General features: G+C 47.9%; 3 protein-coding genes across 13 annotated transcripts in view; 2 read left to right on the top strand and 1 right to left on the bottom strand.

Annotated features, from left to right (window-relative positions):
• Positions 1-7430, top strand: part of Atf7 (activating transcription factor 7) — a 96567-nt gene extending 89137 nt beyond the window's left edge. For all 5 annotated transcript variants that reach the window (XM_034516218.2, XM_034516219.2, XM_076912163.1 and 2 more), the window contains one exon: positions 1612-7430. In XM_034516218.2, the coding sequence (XP_034372109.1) occupies positions 1612-1829 (218 nt within the window). In that variant the 3' untranslated portion in view covers positions 1830-7430. The remainder of the gene's footprint in view (positions 1-1611) is intronic.
• A 155-nt stretch (positions 7431-7585) lies between these two features.
• Npff (neuropeptide FF-amide peptide precursor) lies at positions 7586-12245 on the top strand. The gene is made up of 3 exons (XM_034516221.2): positions 7586-11583; positions 11819-11958; positions 12060-12245. Exons 1-3 carry the CDS (start codon positions 11482-11484, stop codon positions 12160-12162), a joined length of 345 nt encoding a protein of 114 aa, XP_034372112.1. The 5' UTR covers positions 7586-11481; the 3' UTR covers positions 12163-12245.
• Positions 12246-12405: 160 nt separating this feature from the next.
• On the bottom strand, positions 12406-17653 carry Tarbp2 (TARBP2 subunit of RISC loading complex). 7 transcript variants are annotated; one of them, XM_034517106.2, is made up of 9 exons: positions 17420-17653; positions 16730-16899; positions 15519-15621; positions 14904-14996; positions 14325-14397; positions 14021-14138; positions 13529-13656; positions 13034-13235; positions 12406-12903 (listed from the first exon to the last, which is right to left on the bottom strand). In XM_034517106.2, exons 1-9 carry the CDS (start codon positions 17470-17472, stop codon positions 12746-12748), a joined length of 1098 nt encoding a protein of 365 aa, XP_034372997.1. In that variant the 5' UTR covers positions 17473-17653; the 3' UTR covers positions 12406-12745. The 7 variants fall into 7 exon arrangements, with proteins under 7 accessions (XP_034372997.1, XP_034372998.1, XP_076768295.1 ...); XM_034517107.1 differs by lacking the exon at positions 17420-17653 and adding an exon at positions 17178-17331; XM_076912180.1 differs by lacking the exon at positions 15519-15621 and having other exon boundaries at positions 14904-14979; positions 17420-17632.
• Positions 17654-17823: the final 170 nt, after the last annotated feature.

Raw genomic sequence — 17823 nt, 5'->3', positions numbered from 1 at the left:
TTAATTACAACTTTGTGACGTCCACATTATGTAGGTACTTGACATAAGACATTGTTTCTACCTCTCAGAGATTCATTGGGTCATTGTGGACCTGTGAATGAGAAAGGGCGGGTAGAGCCCCTTAAGTGCCCTTGGACTGGGAGCTTCTGCTGTGAAGGGTACCCCAGTGCCCTCACACGTAAATGATGCTCAGTGAGTCTCTGCCGAGTAAGTGAACATATGCTCTGACAGTACAGGCGACAAGACAGTTTCCTGGGGTAACAGTGTTTACTGAGGAAGCAATATCTGAATCCTCTTGAATCCATTTGAAAGATGACTGAGACATTCATCAAGAGATCGATACACCAAACCCAGACATGTTGATACACACAAGTATAATTAGAGCTCTTGGAAGGCAGAGGCAAGATTGAGTATTTGAAGCCAGCTTGGGCTACATGAAACACAATCACAAAAAGACAAAACAAAACAATACACTTACTGGAAATTTTCCCTAATTTCATACATCTCTGTTGAAGCAGCTTATAGAGACTAATATAACATTTAATAAAATTTGACCAACTACCATTACCTTTGTATGCAGTTCAGATGCTATCTAACTGTCAATAAAATGTTATTGTCACTTTAGATAGAATGATATAGCTTATAATAAATATTTTATACCATCACAGCATGGCTAAATGTAGGAGACTCTGACAGGTTTTATATGTGTATATGTTTATGTGTTTTCTGAATCTTGGCTACTTATAGTGTCATTTGATTGTAACTTGGTATTTAATGGACTTACATATAGTGCCAACTACATGCTAAAGGAATATTCTTTAAAATGGAATGGTTTAATTCCTTTGAAAATTAATAAGAGCAGACTAAGGAATCTATTTTAAATTGCTTTTGCAAATGGCAGGATGACTTAGCAGGCTTATAGCAGGTTTGGCAGGTAAACGTACTTGATGCCTAGCCTGATGACTTGAGTTTGAGCTAAAAGAATAGAGTCCTGAAAGTTGTCACCTGATCTCCACGTGCATGCTTTGGTATGTGTGTGACCATACACATACATGCATGCATGCATGCATATGTACATGTATATACACAAATGTAAAATTTTCTTAAAGAAATGGAAAAGAGATTCGTTTTCTTCTACAAACAGAACAGATTCAAAGATAATTTTAGATAATTATGAATTATCTGTGGTCTATCCTCACTTCCAAGTAGTCTTTGTTGATTTCTGATCCAATGGATCACATCCCTTTACGTTTTTCTTGAAGGAAACAAATGGCTTTTACTATGTTAATAATTTAGTACAAGCTTTAGAATGGGGCTTTTACCCACCTAGAATGTAAATACAAGCCATAGGAGAACCTCCTCTATCAGAGTGTACTAAATGTGGTGCTGTGCCTAGCTTTTGGCTCAGATCTTATGTTTTATGTCAGAACTTCTTATTTTTCAGGCCATTCATGACTGAAGGTCAGAATTCTGGAAACTTTTCTCCAAAAACAAAGATGAGATTAATTTTCCTTTGCATCCTTTGTAATTATGACAAAGAAGAGTCCTTTCTGTTCCTCTGTCCTGTTTTCTAACCACTTGCTCTCCACTGTTTGCCCTCCTTCCTGGCAGAAAGTCCCAAGGAAAGCTCAGAGCCAACCGGTTCTCCAGCCCCAGTGATTCAGCACAGTTCTGCAACAGCCCCTAGCAATGGCCTTAGTGTTCGATCTGCAGCTGAAGCTGTGGCCACCTCGGTCCTCACTCAGATGGCCAGCCAAAGGACAGAACTGAGCATGCCCATACAGTCACATGTGATCATGACCCCACAGTCGCAGTCTGCGGGCAGATGATGCCTCCCATGATGGAGAGGTCCCCAGCCAGAGCTCGCCCGCCTGAGCCAAGAGAGAGATCAACTTCCCCTTCTGTCTGCCTTGGAGTTGGCAGTATGGAGAGGGAGGAATGGTGTGTTGTGAGTATGGACAGATGTGGGGCTTTTCTCTGTAGCCACATGATCATGTACAATTAACACCTGTACTAGGGGCTTCTGCCCCAAAGCCACATAGATCATCCCCCAAGGGTAGGGTTTCTTATGTACCTACAGCCAAAGGCCTTTCCATATGGTCTAAGCAATCATCCCTGGCCCTGATGCATGTGTGCCTGTCTCTTAACACTAACCCTTGCACTTGTAGGTTTGGGGTTTCTCAGTGTCCTCTCCTCCCATTGAGCTGTGGCTGTTACCTTCTTACTTCTTACTAGCATGCCACTTCCTGCCAGATAGAGGGAGACGAGATTTGATGGCATGTTACTTGCTGTCCCATCCCCAGCCACCCCATGCACTCAGGACTTTGTCTCCCAATAGCTGCTTATTTGTCTCTTTCCCCTTTCCTAAACTGCAGTGAAAACATTCACTTGTTGAGAATGTAATACATTTAATGTATGAGGTAGCAGTGTTTTCCACCTCTTCCATGTGCTTTATTCCTATCTGCTACCAAAAACAAACACAAACAAAAAAAGCAAAACTCTGAGAGTTTGAATCTTTTGTTCATTTCCAAATCTATTGGTACCTCATTTTGACTCTTGACTTTCCTTAGTCTAGTGGTGGGATCTTTCTTACTTCCCCACTATGCCTTGGGAACCTCATCTTGTGGCCTTATTGTTAGTGGCAATGAAAAGGGACAGAGCCGGGGATGTAACTGGGCTTCCCTGTCTCCTTCCCTACCCTCCAGTTCTAATCATCAGGGCAGACAGGAACAGTGTAATTTAAAACCTGTTCCATCAGGTTACTGGATTAACTGATTCTTTTAAGTTTTACAAGAGTTTACTGGCCAAAGTCTACATATTGTCATCTTTGGTCATCTGTGCCCCTGCTCCACCTTGCTTCCCTGTCCACATTACTGCCTGTTCCCACTATGGCTACTTTAACTCAGCCCTCCTAGGAGTTCAGACAAAAGCTGCTTCCATTCTCTGCTCCTCCTACAGCTCTCAGCCTCCTTTCTTTTCTAAGGTATGGCTTGTACCCACCAGTGTCCTGCACTCTTTCAACTACCTTCTCTTTTTCTACCTACCCACTATCTGTCTCTATTCCTGAAATTTCAGTGAACTTGTCCATGGTACTGGCTTCAGGGCTGTGAAACATCATGGTTGAGGTTATGGGTGCTTTTGAGTATAAGACTGAGTGGAGAGAGGAGGTATTCATTTTCCTATGCATAATCTCAGCAGAGCACTCAGGATATGGCCTGTCTGTGAGATTGCTGTCTGTGGCTGTTGTAACCCTTATTTTATGGGTTACAGAGAGAAAAATACACCCCTCCTCTTCATCTTTCCTTGGCTATGAGCTATGCAGGCTCCTCCAGAGCCAGAGGCCTGTGGATAGATAGGTCAGCTCTAATAGCTCTTGAGTCAAGAATCCTCCCCATTGTCCTAGAACCACCTTCTGCCATCTGCTCGAGCCAAGAGTCCTCTTTTCTAGCTCCATCTTAAATATGCAGAGTAACTGCTTGCTTCCTTTTATGTCTTCCAAAATTCACTGTCATGGAGGAATGAGGAAATGTTGTAGCTTATATGATTATTTCCTCAGAGTTTAGACTAGTAAGCCCATCCTGTGACATGTTTGTATGTTTTATGTAAATTTCCCTCCTGCTTTTTGGAGGCAGTGCTGAACAGGCCATACTCAGTAAAAACTAGGAGCTGGTTTTATAGTCTTCTACCACAGGGGCTTAGCAGGAACAGCCCCTGAGGTGACAAGGCTAGCACAGGTCACAGCAGATGGTTGAGGGCAGATCACTATCTCCAGGGGTTTCACTTGGCCTTAGAAATTAACAGCCACAGTCTGAGCTCAGGACTCTTTAGATTGCTGCTTCTTAAAGAATTGTCTTGACTTCCCAGTAGCAGCCTTACACTAAAGCATAGCTGAGCTTATAGCTCCCAAGGGCCACTAAGGCCTCCTAAGGTCACTAAGGTCCGACGGCTGTTTTTCTTCCATCATCAGTCAAGTGTTAACGTCTGTGTAACGTACCAATCTCTCCTGGGTTGCCTGCCTAGTATATGTGGAGGTTCTTTTTCACCTTCTTGACCCTCATGTCTGCTTCTCTTGCATCTTTTTTTTTCATAGTAGGGTGTTAGTATTGGGGACCTGAATGATGCAGGGCACCACCAGCACCATCACAGGGAAGCAGCACTGAAATCAGGAACGGCAGGGCAGGGCAGGGCCGGGCAGTGCAACCCAACCCCAGGTGCTTCAGTAGTTGGTTCTCAGCTTTACTATGAGAATGCAGAGCAGCTGCTTATGCTGAAGCTTCTCTTAGAGTCAAAGGGGTCATCACCTCCATCATTGCTGCCAGTGGTCACAGCCCTGACCTTTGCCTTCCAGACTTAACCTGAACCAGAACCAGCTACCGGTAATAGAGGGTGTCAATAGACCTTTCTTGACACCTGAGTGTGATATGTCATAGAGAGGTCTCTGGTCATGTCTAGTTGGGGTTCAATATGCCTCTTGGTTTGGAAGTCAATTCCTGTGCCTAAGTTTAGGAAATTTTGTGGTATAACTTCACTAAATAATTTGACTAATTCCTTTTGAATTTATCTCAGGTCCTCCTTCTCCCTAGTGGCTTCTGAGGTTTGTTTGGTCTTTTAAGTCTATCCCAAGCTTCTTGAAAATACTGGTCATGTTCCTTAATATCTCTGTGTCTCTCTCTCTGTCTCTTTGTGTGTGTGTGTTATTGTCCCAACTTTGTGCTCCACTGTAGAACTACATGGTCTTATCTCTTGGGGACATTTTCTGGTGAGGCTTTTCACTTGGCTGTTTTTTTTTTTATGTTAATTTCTGTCTCCTTCCTTTTCCATGTTTGAATACCCTCACTGAAATCTCCCCCCATATATCTGGCTTTCTCCTCCAACTTACCCACTGTTTTGTTCATTTTGGAGGCTTTGTATACAGTTCCTAGTTCACTCATGTGTATTCATCGACTCTGAATTCTTTCTTAGACACCTCAGTTCTTTTGGTTTTTATTAAGGAGAGGTTTGTAGTGTGTCCTAGTTAGCTTTTGTCTCATGTTCGTTGTGTTTCACTGTGGTGTTTTGTGCATCAGTCAGGGTGGATATGTCCTCCAGTTTTAACTCATCTTTTCCCAACTCTGTTTTGTTTTGTGTAACTGAACCCTTCTTCAGAGCTCTGTCAGAAAGGAGCTGAGAGTATGATGTCTTAGACCCATGAGTGGTCAGAGGCCTGGTCTGTGCCCTTGCCACCCATTCCATAAAACACATAGTGTTCAGAGTCTCAAAGGCTAAGAAGCCTCCCAGAACCCAGGGAGAGCTGGAAAGGACATGGTTCCTTCACCTCTTTCCTGTTGGCTGACTATGCCAAATATGCCTTCCTCCTCCTCCTTCCACTTCTATCCATGGCTGTACACACCAGACCACATACTAAAGGGAGCTGTGCTGGTGAACCTTACCTTGCTGCCTGCCTTCCCACTCCCATTCTGTAGCTCTTGACGCCTTTCTTGATTCACCTCTCCCATCTCCTCAGGGACCTGCCCTCCAGCACCATCATCCTGAGAGATATAACTGTATTTTGTACAGCCTGAACCACCAAAAAGACACACACACACACACACACACACACACACACACACACACAATTCTTCCTCTGGCTTCTAAGAGGCTCCTTAAAGGTGCTAACTCCCTCTCCCCTTTCATAACTTTCTTCCCATCCTCAGAACACATTTCCATTAATATTATCTATTGTACCCACCAAAAAGAAATATGTACTTCTTTTGAAATGAGAATCATAGTCTGTTTAGACACATCTAGCAGCTGTGTCACACAAGCCTTTGTTGACATGCTTTTTCCTTTCTTTAGACATGTATGACCAGGGTGGGAGGTGTGCTGGGACAGGACAGGTGAGGATCCTAAGGCCTATCAGAAGACCCTACCCCACTCCAGTCCAGCTAGACATTCTTCTTACAAGTTCTGTTTCTGTCTGTATACATGCATACGCATAGACAAATCCCCCTACTCCACCAGCCTGGTGATCCCACAAGAATGAGCAGTGCCTGCTGGCCACATTCCCACCCTCTGCACTTTTACTTTGAGGTAAAAATCCTACCCTAGAATGAACAAAGGCTGGTAAGAGTAGAGCAGATTAAGGCAGCTTATGTCCTTGTAGATGCAAGTTTCTATTTCAGCTACTAGGTGTTTTGTTTTTTTGTTTAGTTTTTTAATGTAGAGCTGGTAGGCTATAAGCCAGCAATTGTGAGTAAGGCTTTGGCTGTTAAGTGGCTGTGAGCACTAGTTTCATTGACTTTACCTTAGGGCAGTGGTTCTCAGAACATGGTCCAAGAGCAACATCAGCAGCACCATCACCTGGGGAGCTTGCTAGGAATGTACTCTCTTGGCCATCACAGCCTCCTGAGTCGGCCACTCTGAAGGTGAGCTTTAACTAGCAGTCTCTGCTGCTAGGTCAGGTCACACTAATACATGAGAGTCCCTAGAGGACAGACTGGGAGAGAGCGTCCTAGCTCTGGGGTGACACGGATCACTTTAAATGTCTTCTCTGCCTTATAATTGATGTTTTTTTATTTCTCCCAGTCCTTCCCTTCACTTCCATTAAAACAGCCACCACCACATCACTCATCTCAAATTCTAAGTTGGTCTTCCTTCTAGTCTTAGCTCTAAAACTCTTGCCTGCTTAGGTCTGGGCAGGACTTACTCATATTTTCTTGCAGGCTACTAGTTCTGCATTCTTGATGACATTAACCAGCAGGAAGGCCAGGAATGGTGGTGGCACATGCCTTTGATCCCAACACTTGTGCAGGAAGCAGAGGCAGGCAGATCTCTTTGTGTTCAAGAACAGCCTGGTCTACATAGGGAGTTCAAAGCCAATCATAGCTATGCAGTGAGACCCTGTCTCAAAACAAACAAACAACAAAAGCAGCACGAGCCTCAGTTGTCCATTTCTTCCCTGTGCACACACACATCTCTTACAGGAAGATTAGCCTCCACCCCACAGTGGAGCCTCCTACATCCTGATAGAGTATATGTTGAGAAGAAAGCCATGTGTATCTATGAATATTATCTCTGTTCTCCTATATCCTTTTGACATGTAGCAATACCTCTCCATCCTCAAGGAATTCAACCCAGTGTGGGTCTCTCAGGCTCCAGTGGTAGACTCTGACAGGTGGGAGGATACAGTGCTCTGGGCTGTTTTGTTACAAAAGTGTCTTCTGTCCTTTCCCTCCACCCAGTTCAGCATGACCCCTGTGAGCAGGCTCTCACGATCTCCTGGGGCGGGGCTGAGGCAGGGGCTTTCAGCTCTTCTCCATAACCATCCCTTCTTCCTTCCCCCGTGCCATTTAGCAGTTATCACCCAGCCTTGCCTTCTCCCTTTATCCTTTGCCCTGTCATATACTGTGCCTTATTTATGCTGCAAATATAACATTAAACTATCAAGAGAATCACTGGTATGTTTGGTGCTTCCCTACGCAGACTCATGGGGCCCATTGGTCACTCCTAGAGATTCACTATGCTTTCATGTCTGACCATTCCTTCCCCTTCCACTTCTTAGGGCAGAAATCGCAGGTTCTGCTTTCATAAGTAACATGGTGTTAGAGAGGCACAGAGTTCATATTTTTAAACCACCTCAGAGCCAAGGCATCACAAAAACACTGGCATTTAATGTGTGCTCCTGTTAATGGGAGTGCTGAACACCCAGACCTTCTTCTCCTTCACTGTTTTATGCTCACCGTCTTGGGAGTAGGAAAAAGTCCTACTCCCAAGAAAGATTTGGGAGTGTACAAATAAGTAGACAAAGTCAAGCTTTTTCTAGAGAGAAGGGAGGGCTGGAGAGATGGCTCAGTGGTTAAAAGCAAAAACTGCTCTTGTCTCAAAAGATCCAAGTTTGGTTCCCACACCCATTGTTGGCTGGCTTATAGCCACCCTTAACTACAGCTGCAAGGAATATGGTGCCCTCTTCTGGCCCCCACAGGCACTGCACTCACCTGCATAACCCCTCCCCCAGAATACACACATAATTAAAAAGTACAAAATTAATAAGAGGAAAAGCCTGGAAACTGGAGGCAAACTTTGTAAAAGCAGATAAAAACTCACAGGAGAACAGGTGATGATCAGGGTGAAGAAGACAGACAGGTGAACCACTGATACTTCTTGTGTCTGTGACAGGACTTCCTGTATATACGCCACTAAAAGTGGAAACCACCAGTCAGACAGACTAGAGAACCTGACAGAAGACAGAACAGGTACCTCTAAGGTTTCCTGGTAGAAACAGATCTACCAACTGGTGTTTGGTGAAGGACTTAGAGCCTCCTTAGGAAATGCAAACACTGTTGTTGGCCCTCACTGTGTGGGGCTGGCAAGGTGCCTCAGCAATAAAGGTAGTTACTGCCAAACCTGAAAACCTGAGCTTGATCCCTGGACACACATGGTGGAAAGAGAACTGGCAAGGTGTTCTCTGAGATCCACATATGCTCTATGGGACATGTGTCTCACCTCCTCCCCAGGTAAATGAATAAATGAAAAAGTGGTGGGTAGCACATTGTGAGTCCAGGAAAGAAAGAACATTATCAAAAGCTAAGACTGAGAGTCTGGGGCATGGAGAGATGGCTCTGAGGTTAAGAGCACTGGTTCTTCTTCCGAAGATCCTGAGTTCAATTCCCAGCAACCATATGGTGTCTCACAACCATCTGTAATGAGATCTGGTGCACTCTTCTGGCCTGCAGGCATACATGCAGGGAGAACACTGTATACTAAATAAATTCTTTAAAAAAAAAAAAAAAAAAAAAAAAAGCCTGAGTGTCTAGAGAGGACTGGAGGGAGATGACTCAGTGGTTAAGAGCACTTGTTCTTCTTCTAGAAGACTTTGGTTCAGTTCCAGTCAGTGGCTCACATCTGCAATTCCAACTCCAGAGTATCTGACTCTGGGCTGCTCTTGCAGACATACAATTAAAAATTTAAAAAAAAAATTTTTTTTTGAGACAGGGTTTCTCTGTGTGGCTCCGACTGTCCTACAACTCACTCTGTAGACTAGGCTGGCCTTGAATTCAGAGATCCACCCTACCTCCCAAGTGCTGGGACTAAAGGCTTATGTCACTACAGCCCAGCTGAGATCCTGTATTTAAATAAGTCTGGAAGGTGTTAAGTAAAACTAAGTCTAGAAGATGAAAATCCTAACTCAAGACAATGTAAGAGGTTAGCATGATTAACCTTTGTTGGGGTCAGAGGTGCCTGTTCTACAAGTTGGAAGTGAAACAGCTTCTTTGTGAATGTAGCTTCAGCTCAGACTTTGGTGCGCAAGCAGCAGTGCAGTGAACGGAGTGGCTGGCTGCTCTGCTCATGGGCCAGTGAGACTCAGCCCATTTGCTGTTCACGACAGCCTCTTGGTAACAGGAGTTAGATCTCATTGTTATCTGGTTGCTGGAGATTGTGCTCAGGGGCTTCCAGCAAGTTGCTTCTTTGATTTTTTTGTTTTTCTGTGTAGCCTTGGCTGTTCTGGCACTCTCTCTGTTGAGGAGGCTGACCTCAACTCAGAGATCAGCCTGCCTCTGAAGTCACAGATTGAATTTCGAGAGCAAAGATAAAAAACTGGAATTCCTGCCAGGTGTGGTGGTGCACATCTGTAATCCCAGCACTTGGGAAGCTGAAAACAGAGGCCAGCATACTAGGCTACATACAGAGTCCCAGTCTTAGAAAACCAGACAAGCTGGGCACTGTGACACACACCTTTAATCCCAGCACTTGGGAGACAGAAGCATCCTAGTCTACATAGTAAATTCTAGGCCAGCCAAGGTTATATAACAATACCTGTTACACACACACACACACAAACACACACACACACACACGGTGGAGATGGGGAGAGGGAGAGAAACCAAGAAGATCCATAACAAAAGCAGTGAGCTGTTATAACTATAATGCATGACAAGTTCTGTGGGAAAATCATGAGACAAAGCTTACAGAAAGGTTTGCCCAAGCATGGAGGTGTTGTATTCTGGAACATCAGATAGAAACCTGACCTAGGTCTCCCTTGCAGTAGAGCATCTGCCCAGCATATAAACATATAAACAAGGCTCTTTATTTGGATTTGATTCCCAATAGAGAAAATTTAAAATGCCACTTATCCACAAACCTAAAATGTAAGTTGGTTCCAATAAAGTGCATTCCCATTGAGCAAAGAAGATGTGGATACATGGTTATGTCTCCAGATATGTGAGGGGCTTTTACATATGGACTGAGAGATGTTCTGAGACTCCATTGAACATGCTAAGACCTCTGGTAGAGGACATCAAGAAGCTAAAGCCCACTCAGCACTGTCTCTGGAGATGGTAAGTTCCCCAGAACTGGAGTGGGAGGAAGGCAAAGGGAATCACACTTGACATTTCGAAAACACCAGGTCTGTGCTTTCCGACAAAATGCATCCCAAATGTTTCTCCTAGCAAGTAATTCATTTTACTGTTCCCATATGTAAGTGAGGAAAAGAGTGTAAGTAGCTTGCTTTGCTCATGGGGTAAAGCCCCTGACATGGTCCTTCTTCTGTTTAGGCTAGAGACACTGACACCTATAAGTGAGGTTAGGACTAGCTCCTTTGAAGGACCCTTCCCTGACCTGGAGTGATTGTCTTTCCCTAAAGCAGGCCCCTAGTCGCCAGCTCCAATAGTACATTAGAACCAGAACCAGGCAGAGGCTCTGTTGACCAGAGGGAACTGGAACAATGTAACAATCCCAGGCCCCAAAAAACTCTGTCCTGAAGTCCTCCTATACAAAATGCTTGGAAAGGGAAATGGCTAGATGTGGCAGTGAAGAGTAGTGGCCACAAGGTGGCAGCAGAGTTTCAGCTGTAGAGGCCCATTCCCCAGTTCTCTTGCAAAGATGGGCCTGTCCACAAAATTTACAAGCCACCTTTACTCAGGCTCCAAAAAGGGTCTCCTATTTCTCACTTAACTATCTACAGGTAAATCTTACGAGTAGTTAACCCACATTTAACCTCACTAGAAGCAATGAGGATTGAAATGGGCTGTAGTCCTGACCATCCATTCCAGGCAGGAGTAGGGACCAAGCTGGGTCATCCTAGCCTGCTCTTAACCATAGTTCCTTCCTATCCAGGATGTAATGCCCAATCCTGACAGGAGTTTCTCCAGTCAGGAACAAGAAGTGATCAACTGAAGCTTCTCCAACCTGTTGAAGGATTGGAGGTTCTTGTAAGGTTCCCCCAGGGCCTAGCTCTGACAAACTGTCTGCAATTAATGATGCTTCCTGAGCTCCAGAGACAAGATTTATGCATCTAATAAAGTCTGTAACTCCAGGCTTAGGCTGGAGGTAGGAAGCTGAGAGCAGAAAGTCCCCAGGGGAGTATAGGAGGGGTCCCAGGTGGCTCTTAATAGAGCCATGCATTTCCATTGCCTGTCTAGATTTCCCCCCAGGCTGTTGATGAGGTGGGGGTAGGGGACATCAGGTATAAGAAGACCGTGGGCCACTGAGGAGGCAGATGGCAGCATGGATTCCAAGTGGACTGTTGTGCTGCTGCTATTGCTGCTGCTGCTGAACTGGGGCCACACTGAAGAGGCAGGGAGCTGGGGTGAAGACCAAGTCTTTGCAGTGAGTGAGCATCCTGCTGCCCTATCCACTCAACCGCCATCTCCCCCTCAGCTGAAACTTCTGAAACAGGGTTTGATGTTCCCCAGGCTGCTAAGGTCTTCAAGAAGTCTGGCTTCTAAAGGAGGGAAATGGCTTCTCAGCCCATGCAAGGTTCCCCTAGAAGCCATTCTTTCCCGCCATGTCTTCAGTGTACAAGACATTGCCAGGTTCCTTCCCTGCCACTCTTTCATCACAGGAAGAAGATAAGGGACTCCACCCACCACAGTATGCCCACACTCCAGACAGGATCCAGATTCCTGGGTCCCTCTTGCGTGTTCTGCTCCAGGCCATGGAGAGACCTAGAAGGAATCCAGCCTTCCTGTTTCAGCCCCAGAGGTGAGTTCCAAAAGGCAGAGGCTGGGAAGGGTGGAGGGTAGAGGAAGATGTGAGGGAAGGTGAGACAGAGGGAGTGCGACTAAGGATGAATCTCTCCTAAGGTTTGGCAGAAATGCTTGGGGGTCCTGGAGCAAGGAGCAGCTGAGTCCCCAGGCTAGAGAGTTCTGGAGCCTGGCCGCTCCTCAGCGCTTTGGGAAGAAGTAACATCATCTGCTGTGATGTCTGCATGCACAATTACTTCTCCATGTACCATGTGTACCCCTAAATAAAATGATCTGGCTTCTGAATCCCTGTGTTTGAACAAGACTTTCAGGAAACGGGTGGGAGCCCAAGGGCAATAGTTATAGCCCCCTTCACCTCCACTCAGTCAGTCTCCAGCCATTCTGCTTTAAGAGTCCCCAAGGCTACTGCACCTTGCCTCCTGTCTGTAACAAAAAGAACAAGGGGTTCAAAAGGAGAACAAACACCATATTTATTCCTCTGACACCTTCATGACCCAGAGCCAGAGAAAGCAGGGTTTAGGAAGCCAAACAGCAGCATTTATTCTGGACTCCAATAGAATTCCAATTTCCTTTCCATTCATCATCCATGGAATGAGGGCAGGTCCTGTACTGGCTGGGGCCCTGTGGTTCATAGCTCCTTGCTTGCCTGTGTCCTCCTCAGTCTCAAGGCAGGCAAGCTGTGTCAGAGGTAGCGATGGTACCTCTGGAGGGTACCAGAGCTAGGTGGATCCAGGGGCAGAAGGAGCAAGTAGTAAAAGATGCACATCCATCACTGCAATGGGATGCTACTTGCTACCTGCCATGATCCTGAGGTACTGTAGGGCACGGCGAGCAGCATCACCTCGGGCTGCCTCCCTGGTAATTGCAGAACCATAACACACAGTGGCTGGCTGGGTGGACAGTTCCACTAGGCACTGGCAGAGCCCACTCAGGCTCAGTTCCTCTGGAAACCAAGAAAGAGAAGGGAGGCACTGGTGGGGAGGGGGCACCAAATGGTGTATCACCCATCTCCCAACTCCTTTATACTTGCTTTGGTCCAGACCCCTCCATCCCCAGTCTCTAGCTGGCCATACCAATATCCAGATAGCTGACATGGAAAGCCTGCTCCTCAGACAGCTCACTGAGGACGCTGCAGCAGGCAGAGCCCAGAGCCCCTAGAGAGCCCACGGAGCAACTGCGAAGGGACAGGATCTTCTCTCCCACAGAGTTCCGCAAGGAATCCCAGGTGCAGCCTGGCCCACGGTTCCTCAGTCCATCCAGGCGGGAGCTCACGCCCTAATGAGATAAGGGTGAGAAAGCAGCTAAGGACTGTGAGACCCAAGAGCTGGGCATGCTGACTACTGGCAGCCTTCCTTGTGCCAGGAAAAGTTGCCTGCAGGGGCTTTGCCCTAGGCCAGCTTTCACTAGTGACACAACAAACAGGCTGAGGGGACTGCTAGGGGTGACAGGTCCAAGGAGCCCTGGGAAGAGAAGCAGGTCCACACTCACTTCCAAATCACAAACCCAACCCAGTTCTGCACCATGTCCAGCAGTGTGAACTACATGGCGAGCCCACATAAGCCACTTACAATGGAAAAATGATCATCGTCAGGCTCTGCCTCGTTGCCATCCCGGGCGTCTAGAGGAACTGTGTGTACTCGAAGAAGCATCTTAGCTGCTGCATTACGTTTTGCCAGCTTTTTGGAAGTGCCACTGCCTGAGGGTGGAGGAGGAATTGTTCGATTTGGGGATTCCTAATAGACCAATGTTTTCCCTCTAGGTTAACTTGGATAGAAGGCCCCCAACGGGATACCACTGCAGAGGAGCTCAAGGTCCCCCAGCGGGGTACCACTGCAGAGAGGAGCTCAAGGCCTGTTCTTTTTAACTGAGGAGTCGGTGAGCCAGAAAAGAGGGGGAAAGATGGGCAGGGACAACGAAGAGACAGGAAGGCAAGAGCTAAGCAAGGACTTGCAAAGCAAAGGAAGCTGAGACAGAGCACAGCCAGGCAAAGAACCACCTTGTGCTTGGGGTTACAGTGTGGCAGAGAGAGAAGGCGAGTGAACCCCCTTTTTCCCAGTTACCAATCTCAATGAAACGCTCCACCCGGCAGGTCATGGTAAACTCTTTGCGGTGAGCAGGCCCAGACTCCTGGGTCACCATGTACTCTGGCAAACGCCAGCCTTTTTGCACAACCAGCTCCTTGAAAGAAAAACATAAGCTTGAGTCCAAGGCTTAGCGAGGAAAGGCTCCTTAGCCACATGGCCTTCTACCAAGAGCCTCAGCCTTTGAATGAGAAGGATGACCACCCCACCCACAAGTGCACACATCCCTGCCTCACGGCCCTAGTTCAGAGACAGCACACATGAAAATGAAGATGAGGCACACCTGCAGAGCACCAACAGGGTTGCACTCAGACTGCTGAGGAGAGACAGGGGGCTGCATCTCCATGGGAGGGCTCCTAAAGGAAAAAGGGCCCAGGCCAATGCTGAGGAAAACAGTTCCTTCTGTCCTGGTCATGGATCAAGTGCCAGCCACTGCCACCTCCCAATTCCTCACCAGGCAGGCAGCTGTCTGTCCAAACATCTAGCCTTGCTCCTCCTTCCCCCCTCCCCACCAAGTGAGGCCCTGCTACTTCCCAAGAGCATTCAGATGTGGAAATACTTCAGCAATATCCCATTGATGGAGGTAGGTAAAGGAGCTGTACAGCCAATCCTCAAAGTACTTTTTAGGTCTCAAACATGGAGTCTGTAAGATGTTTGAACAATCTAACATTACCTGGCTATTTAATCATCATAAATTACCTCCTATCTCAGGCTTAACAACCAAATGGTGCAAATTTTTCAGTTACACCATTCAGTGTTTACTCTCAGGCTTCCTCATCCTGACCTGCCTGGGTCCAAGGGCTATGAGACTAGAAGCCAAGATCCCCCTCCTTCCTCCAAGATGTCAGGGGACTCAAGATACCTGGTTAGTACAGCAGATGGAACAGGGGCAACAGCTTCTGCAGCAATGACAGGAGTGTCCTCAGGCAGTGAAGAGTCTAGGAGAGAAAAAGAACTTCCCGAGGGGAAGAGGGCCTTGGATTCACACCCATGCAGAAGGGAATGAGGGTGCGAGGTCCTTCCGACCTTTCCATCCCCTGAGAACTCCTCCCCCTGATACAGACTCAGCAACAGCTCTTCCTCCTAGGATCCTCTGCTGACCCATACTGGCTCAGAAGCACTGAGGTTGGGCTCAGAAAAGAGAGTCTCTTCCTACCCAACAAGCTGCAACCTGAATGTGGAAGAGGGAAAGCCATCTTGCTAGAAAGAGGGGGCATGCCGGGACCAACTTTCAGTCTAAGCCTCCACCCCCTATGCCCTATCTCATGCCCCAGAGCGGCCACCACCCGTCAGGGGGCTGGCTATTACTCTGAGGCACCCTAGAAACACCCTGTTCAGCTTGAGAGGAAATTCTCAGGAAGGAGCCACAAGAGGGTGGCCATGAGTCACCAGACCAGGCTTAGGGAGAGAAGTAGGTAGTGCAGAGGCCTGGGTTCTCAGCAGGGCTTCTAGTGTGCCTTGGCTGTTCCTCCCTCACCTGCTGTCCTCCAGGGCTGGTTCCAGCATGCTCCCCCCTTTGAGGTGTTTGAGGGCCACCTCAGCTGCCTTGTGCTTGGCTGCCTTCTTGCTGGGGCCCTGACCTAAGAAAAGGGGTGTGGGCAATACTGGAGGTCACCGGCAGGACAGCAGAGAAACCAGCCCCCACAGCCTCTCTCCTCACAGCCAGAGGGAGTGAAAAGCCCTCTGACCAACCTCCCCTCTCAGAACTGGAAGGGTTCTACTAATTGTTAGAATAGCCTTTGTCCTAGTTAGCGTTAACTGTCAACTTAGCACAACCTAGGCTCACCTGAACAAAGAGCCTTAACTGAGAAGTTGCCTAGATGAGCCTGGCCTACGGGTGTGTCGTGGGGGTGGGGCGCTGGCTTGATTGTTAATTGATGCAGATATGTCCACGATTGTGGTACCATGCCTAGGCAGGTGGTCCTGAAATGTGTACGAAATGTATCAGAGTATAAGTAAGCCTGCCAACCAGCATGGAGTAGCTACCATTGTTCCTGCTCTGCTTCTATAGCTGTGAAATAAGTTCCTTGGTCAGAGGGAGCAAGGATGAGTTTTTCTTTGGTCTTGACTGGTAATTTGAGTTTCTTCCTTAGTGATTTGCTTCCCTCAGTGATGAATGTAACCTGAACTATAAACCAACCAACCCTTTCCTCCTCTAAACTGCTTTTGGTTAAGGACCCTTATTACAGGAACAGAAATGGGCCTTGAACACCCCTTGTCTTTCAGTCAGCTCCTGTAATGAAGCTGTGCCAGGAAGGACTTCTGAGCTCAACAGTGGTGGGCTGTGGAGGGATGTTTCGCTCTTTCTTTCCTCTTTTCTCTTCCCTCAGTAAATAGGAAATAGAGACAACTGAGGGTCTGTTCTGAAGTCAAAGCTCTGCTCTGCCACTTATTTGGCTTGTGAACACGAGCCCACTATTTAATTTCTCGTACTAAGTTTTTCATGTTCGGTGTGAGGAATGAAGGCAGAGTGTGTGCTTGCTCCCCTAATACCTAGCACATCCCCGTGACATCTCCTGTTCTCGCCTGAGTCTCACAGCCCTGTCCCAATCCAAACGGTGGCTTTTCCCCTGAAATTTCTCCACCCCTCCCTGGCCTTAAAGGAGAAGGCTGTGAGGTGATTCCATGATATTAAGCCACGGGCCCTGTGAATGCACTCCCCAGCCAGGCTGCCCAGGCCTTTCTCACCAGTGCAGCTGGTGTCGCCAACGGTGACCCGAAAGGTGAAATTAGGTTGATGGGCTTGGCCCTCGGCTTTGAGAAGGTCGTACACGGGCGTCTTTCCTATTCTGGTCCCATACTCCTGAAGAAGGCTGATCGGGGTCTTGCCCGGGTTGGCGGCCAGCATTTGCTCTATGCTGGGAAGGGGCACAGACCAACATCACACTTCCCCTTTCGGCACCCACCTGGCCAATCACTGTCACATTAGACCTAGCCACATTATAGGGTCCATGAATTCCCCAGGCAGAATAGCATCCATTGACTGGGTTAAAAGTTAAGGTGCACGAGGGAAAGCAAGGTCCCAAGGCAAGTGGAGAATGTACTGTTCTGTTACGGCGGAGGGATCCTGTGCCGTAGTGCTGGTTGGACGTGCATTTCCCCCTGGAACAATGCAATTAGGGAACCCAGTACCCACCAAATACACTGAACGTCGGGGCATAAAGCCCAAGGCTCCAGTGCAGTCTGGGAATCAAGCCAACCCCAAACTAGAGCCGGAGGCGGTGGCCACAACCCAAGTGCATGCCGGGAACCTCTGCCCACTACCCCAGTGCTTGCTGGGAACAACCCTCAGGCCAGGTGCATGCTGGGGCCGCGCCGCTGCCCCTCCGCACCACCTCACACTTTTCGTCCTGCAGGAATCCAAGCGAGGCAGCTCACCTGGGCAGCCCGCAGCCTGTAGTAGTGCCGGAGCCCTGATCCTCTTCACTCATTCCCTCCTCCGTTCCCGCGGGCGCCACCGTGACTACAGTCTCCACGCACCCCAGTACACCGCCGACGAGCTAGGGCCGGGGCCAAGCCCGGAGTCGCGGCCGGTAGGGCCCGCCGCGGGGCATGCTGGGATCTGGAGTCCCCCGCCCACCCGACTCCTTGTGTCTTCATAAGAACCCGAGCTACCCGCCCCACAACCCTCTGCGAGGCTCGCCCGGGCATCTGCACCGCCCTCTGGGAGGAGCGGACCCTCCGCGGAAGCTTCCCAAGCTACGAGTGGTTTTTGTTTTCTAATGTCATCCCGCCTTCCTTCTTGCGCACCGCCTCCTCCCGAGCCGAGACTGTGAGCATGC

This window comes from Arvicanthis niloticus, chromosome 13 (assembly GCF_011762505.2).
Source record: "Arvicanthis niloticus isolate mArvNil1 chromosome 13, mArvNil1.pat.X, whole genome shotgun sequence".
Taxonomy (NCBI): Eukaryota; Metazoa; Chordata; class Mammalia; order Rodentia; family Muridae; genus Arvicanthis; species Arvicanthis niloticus.
This window is presented reverse-complemented; position numbering and strand designations above follow the sequence as displayed.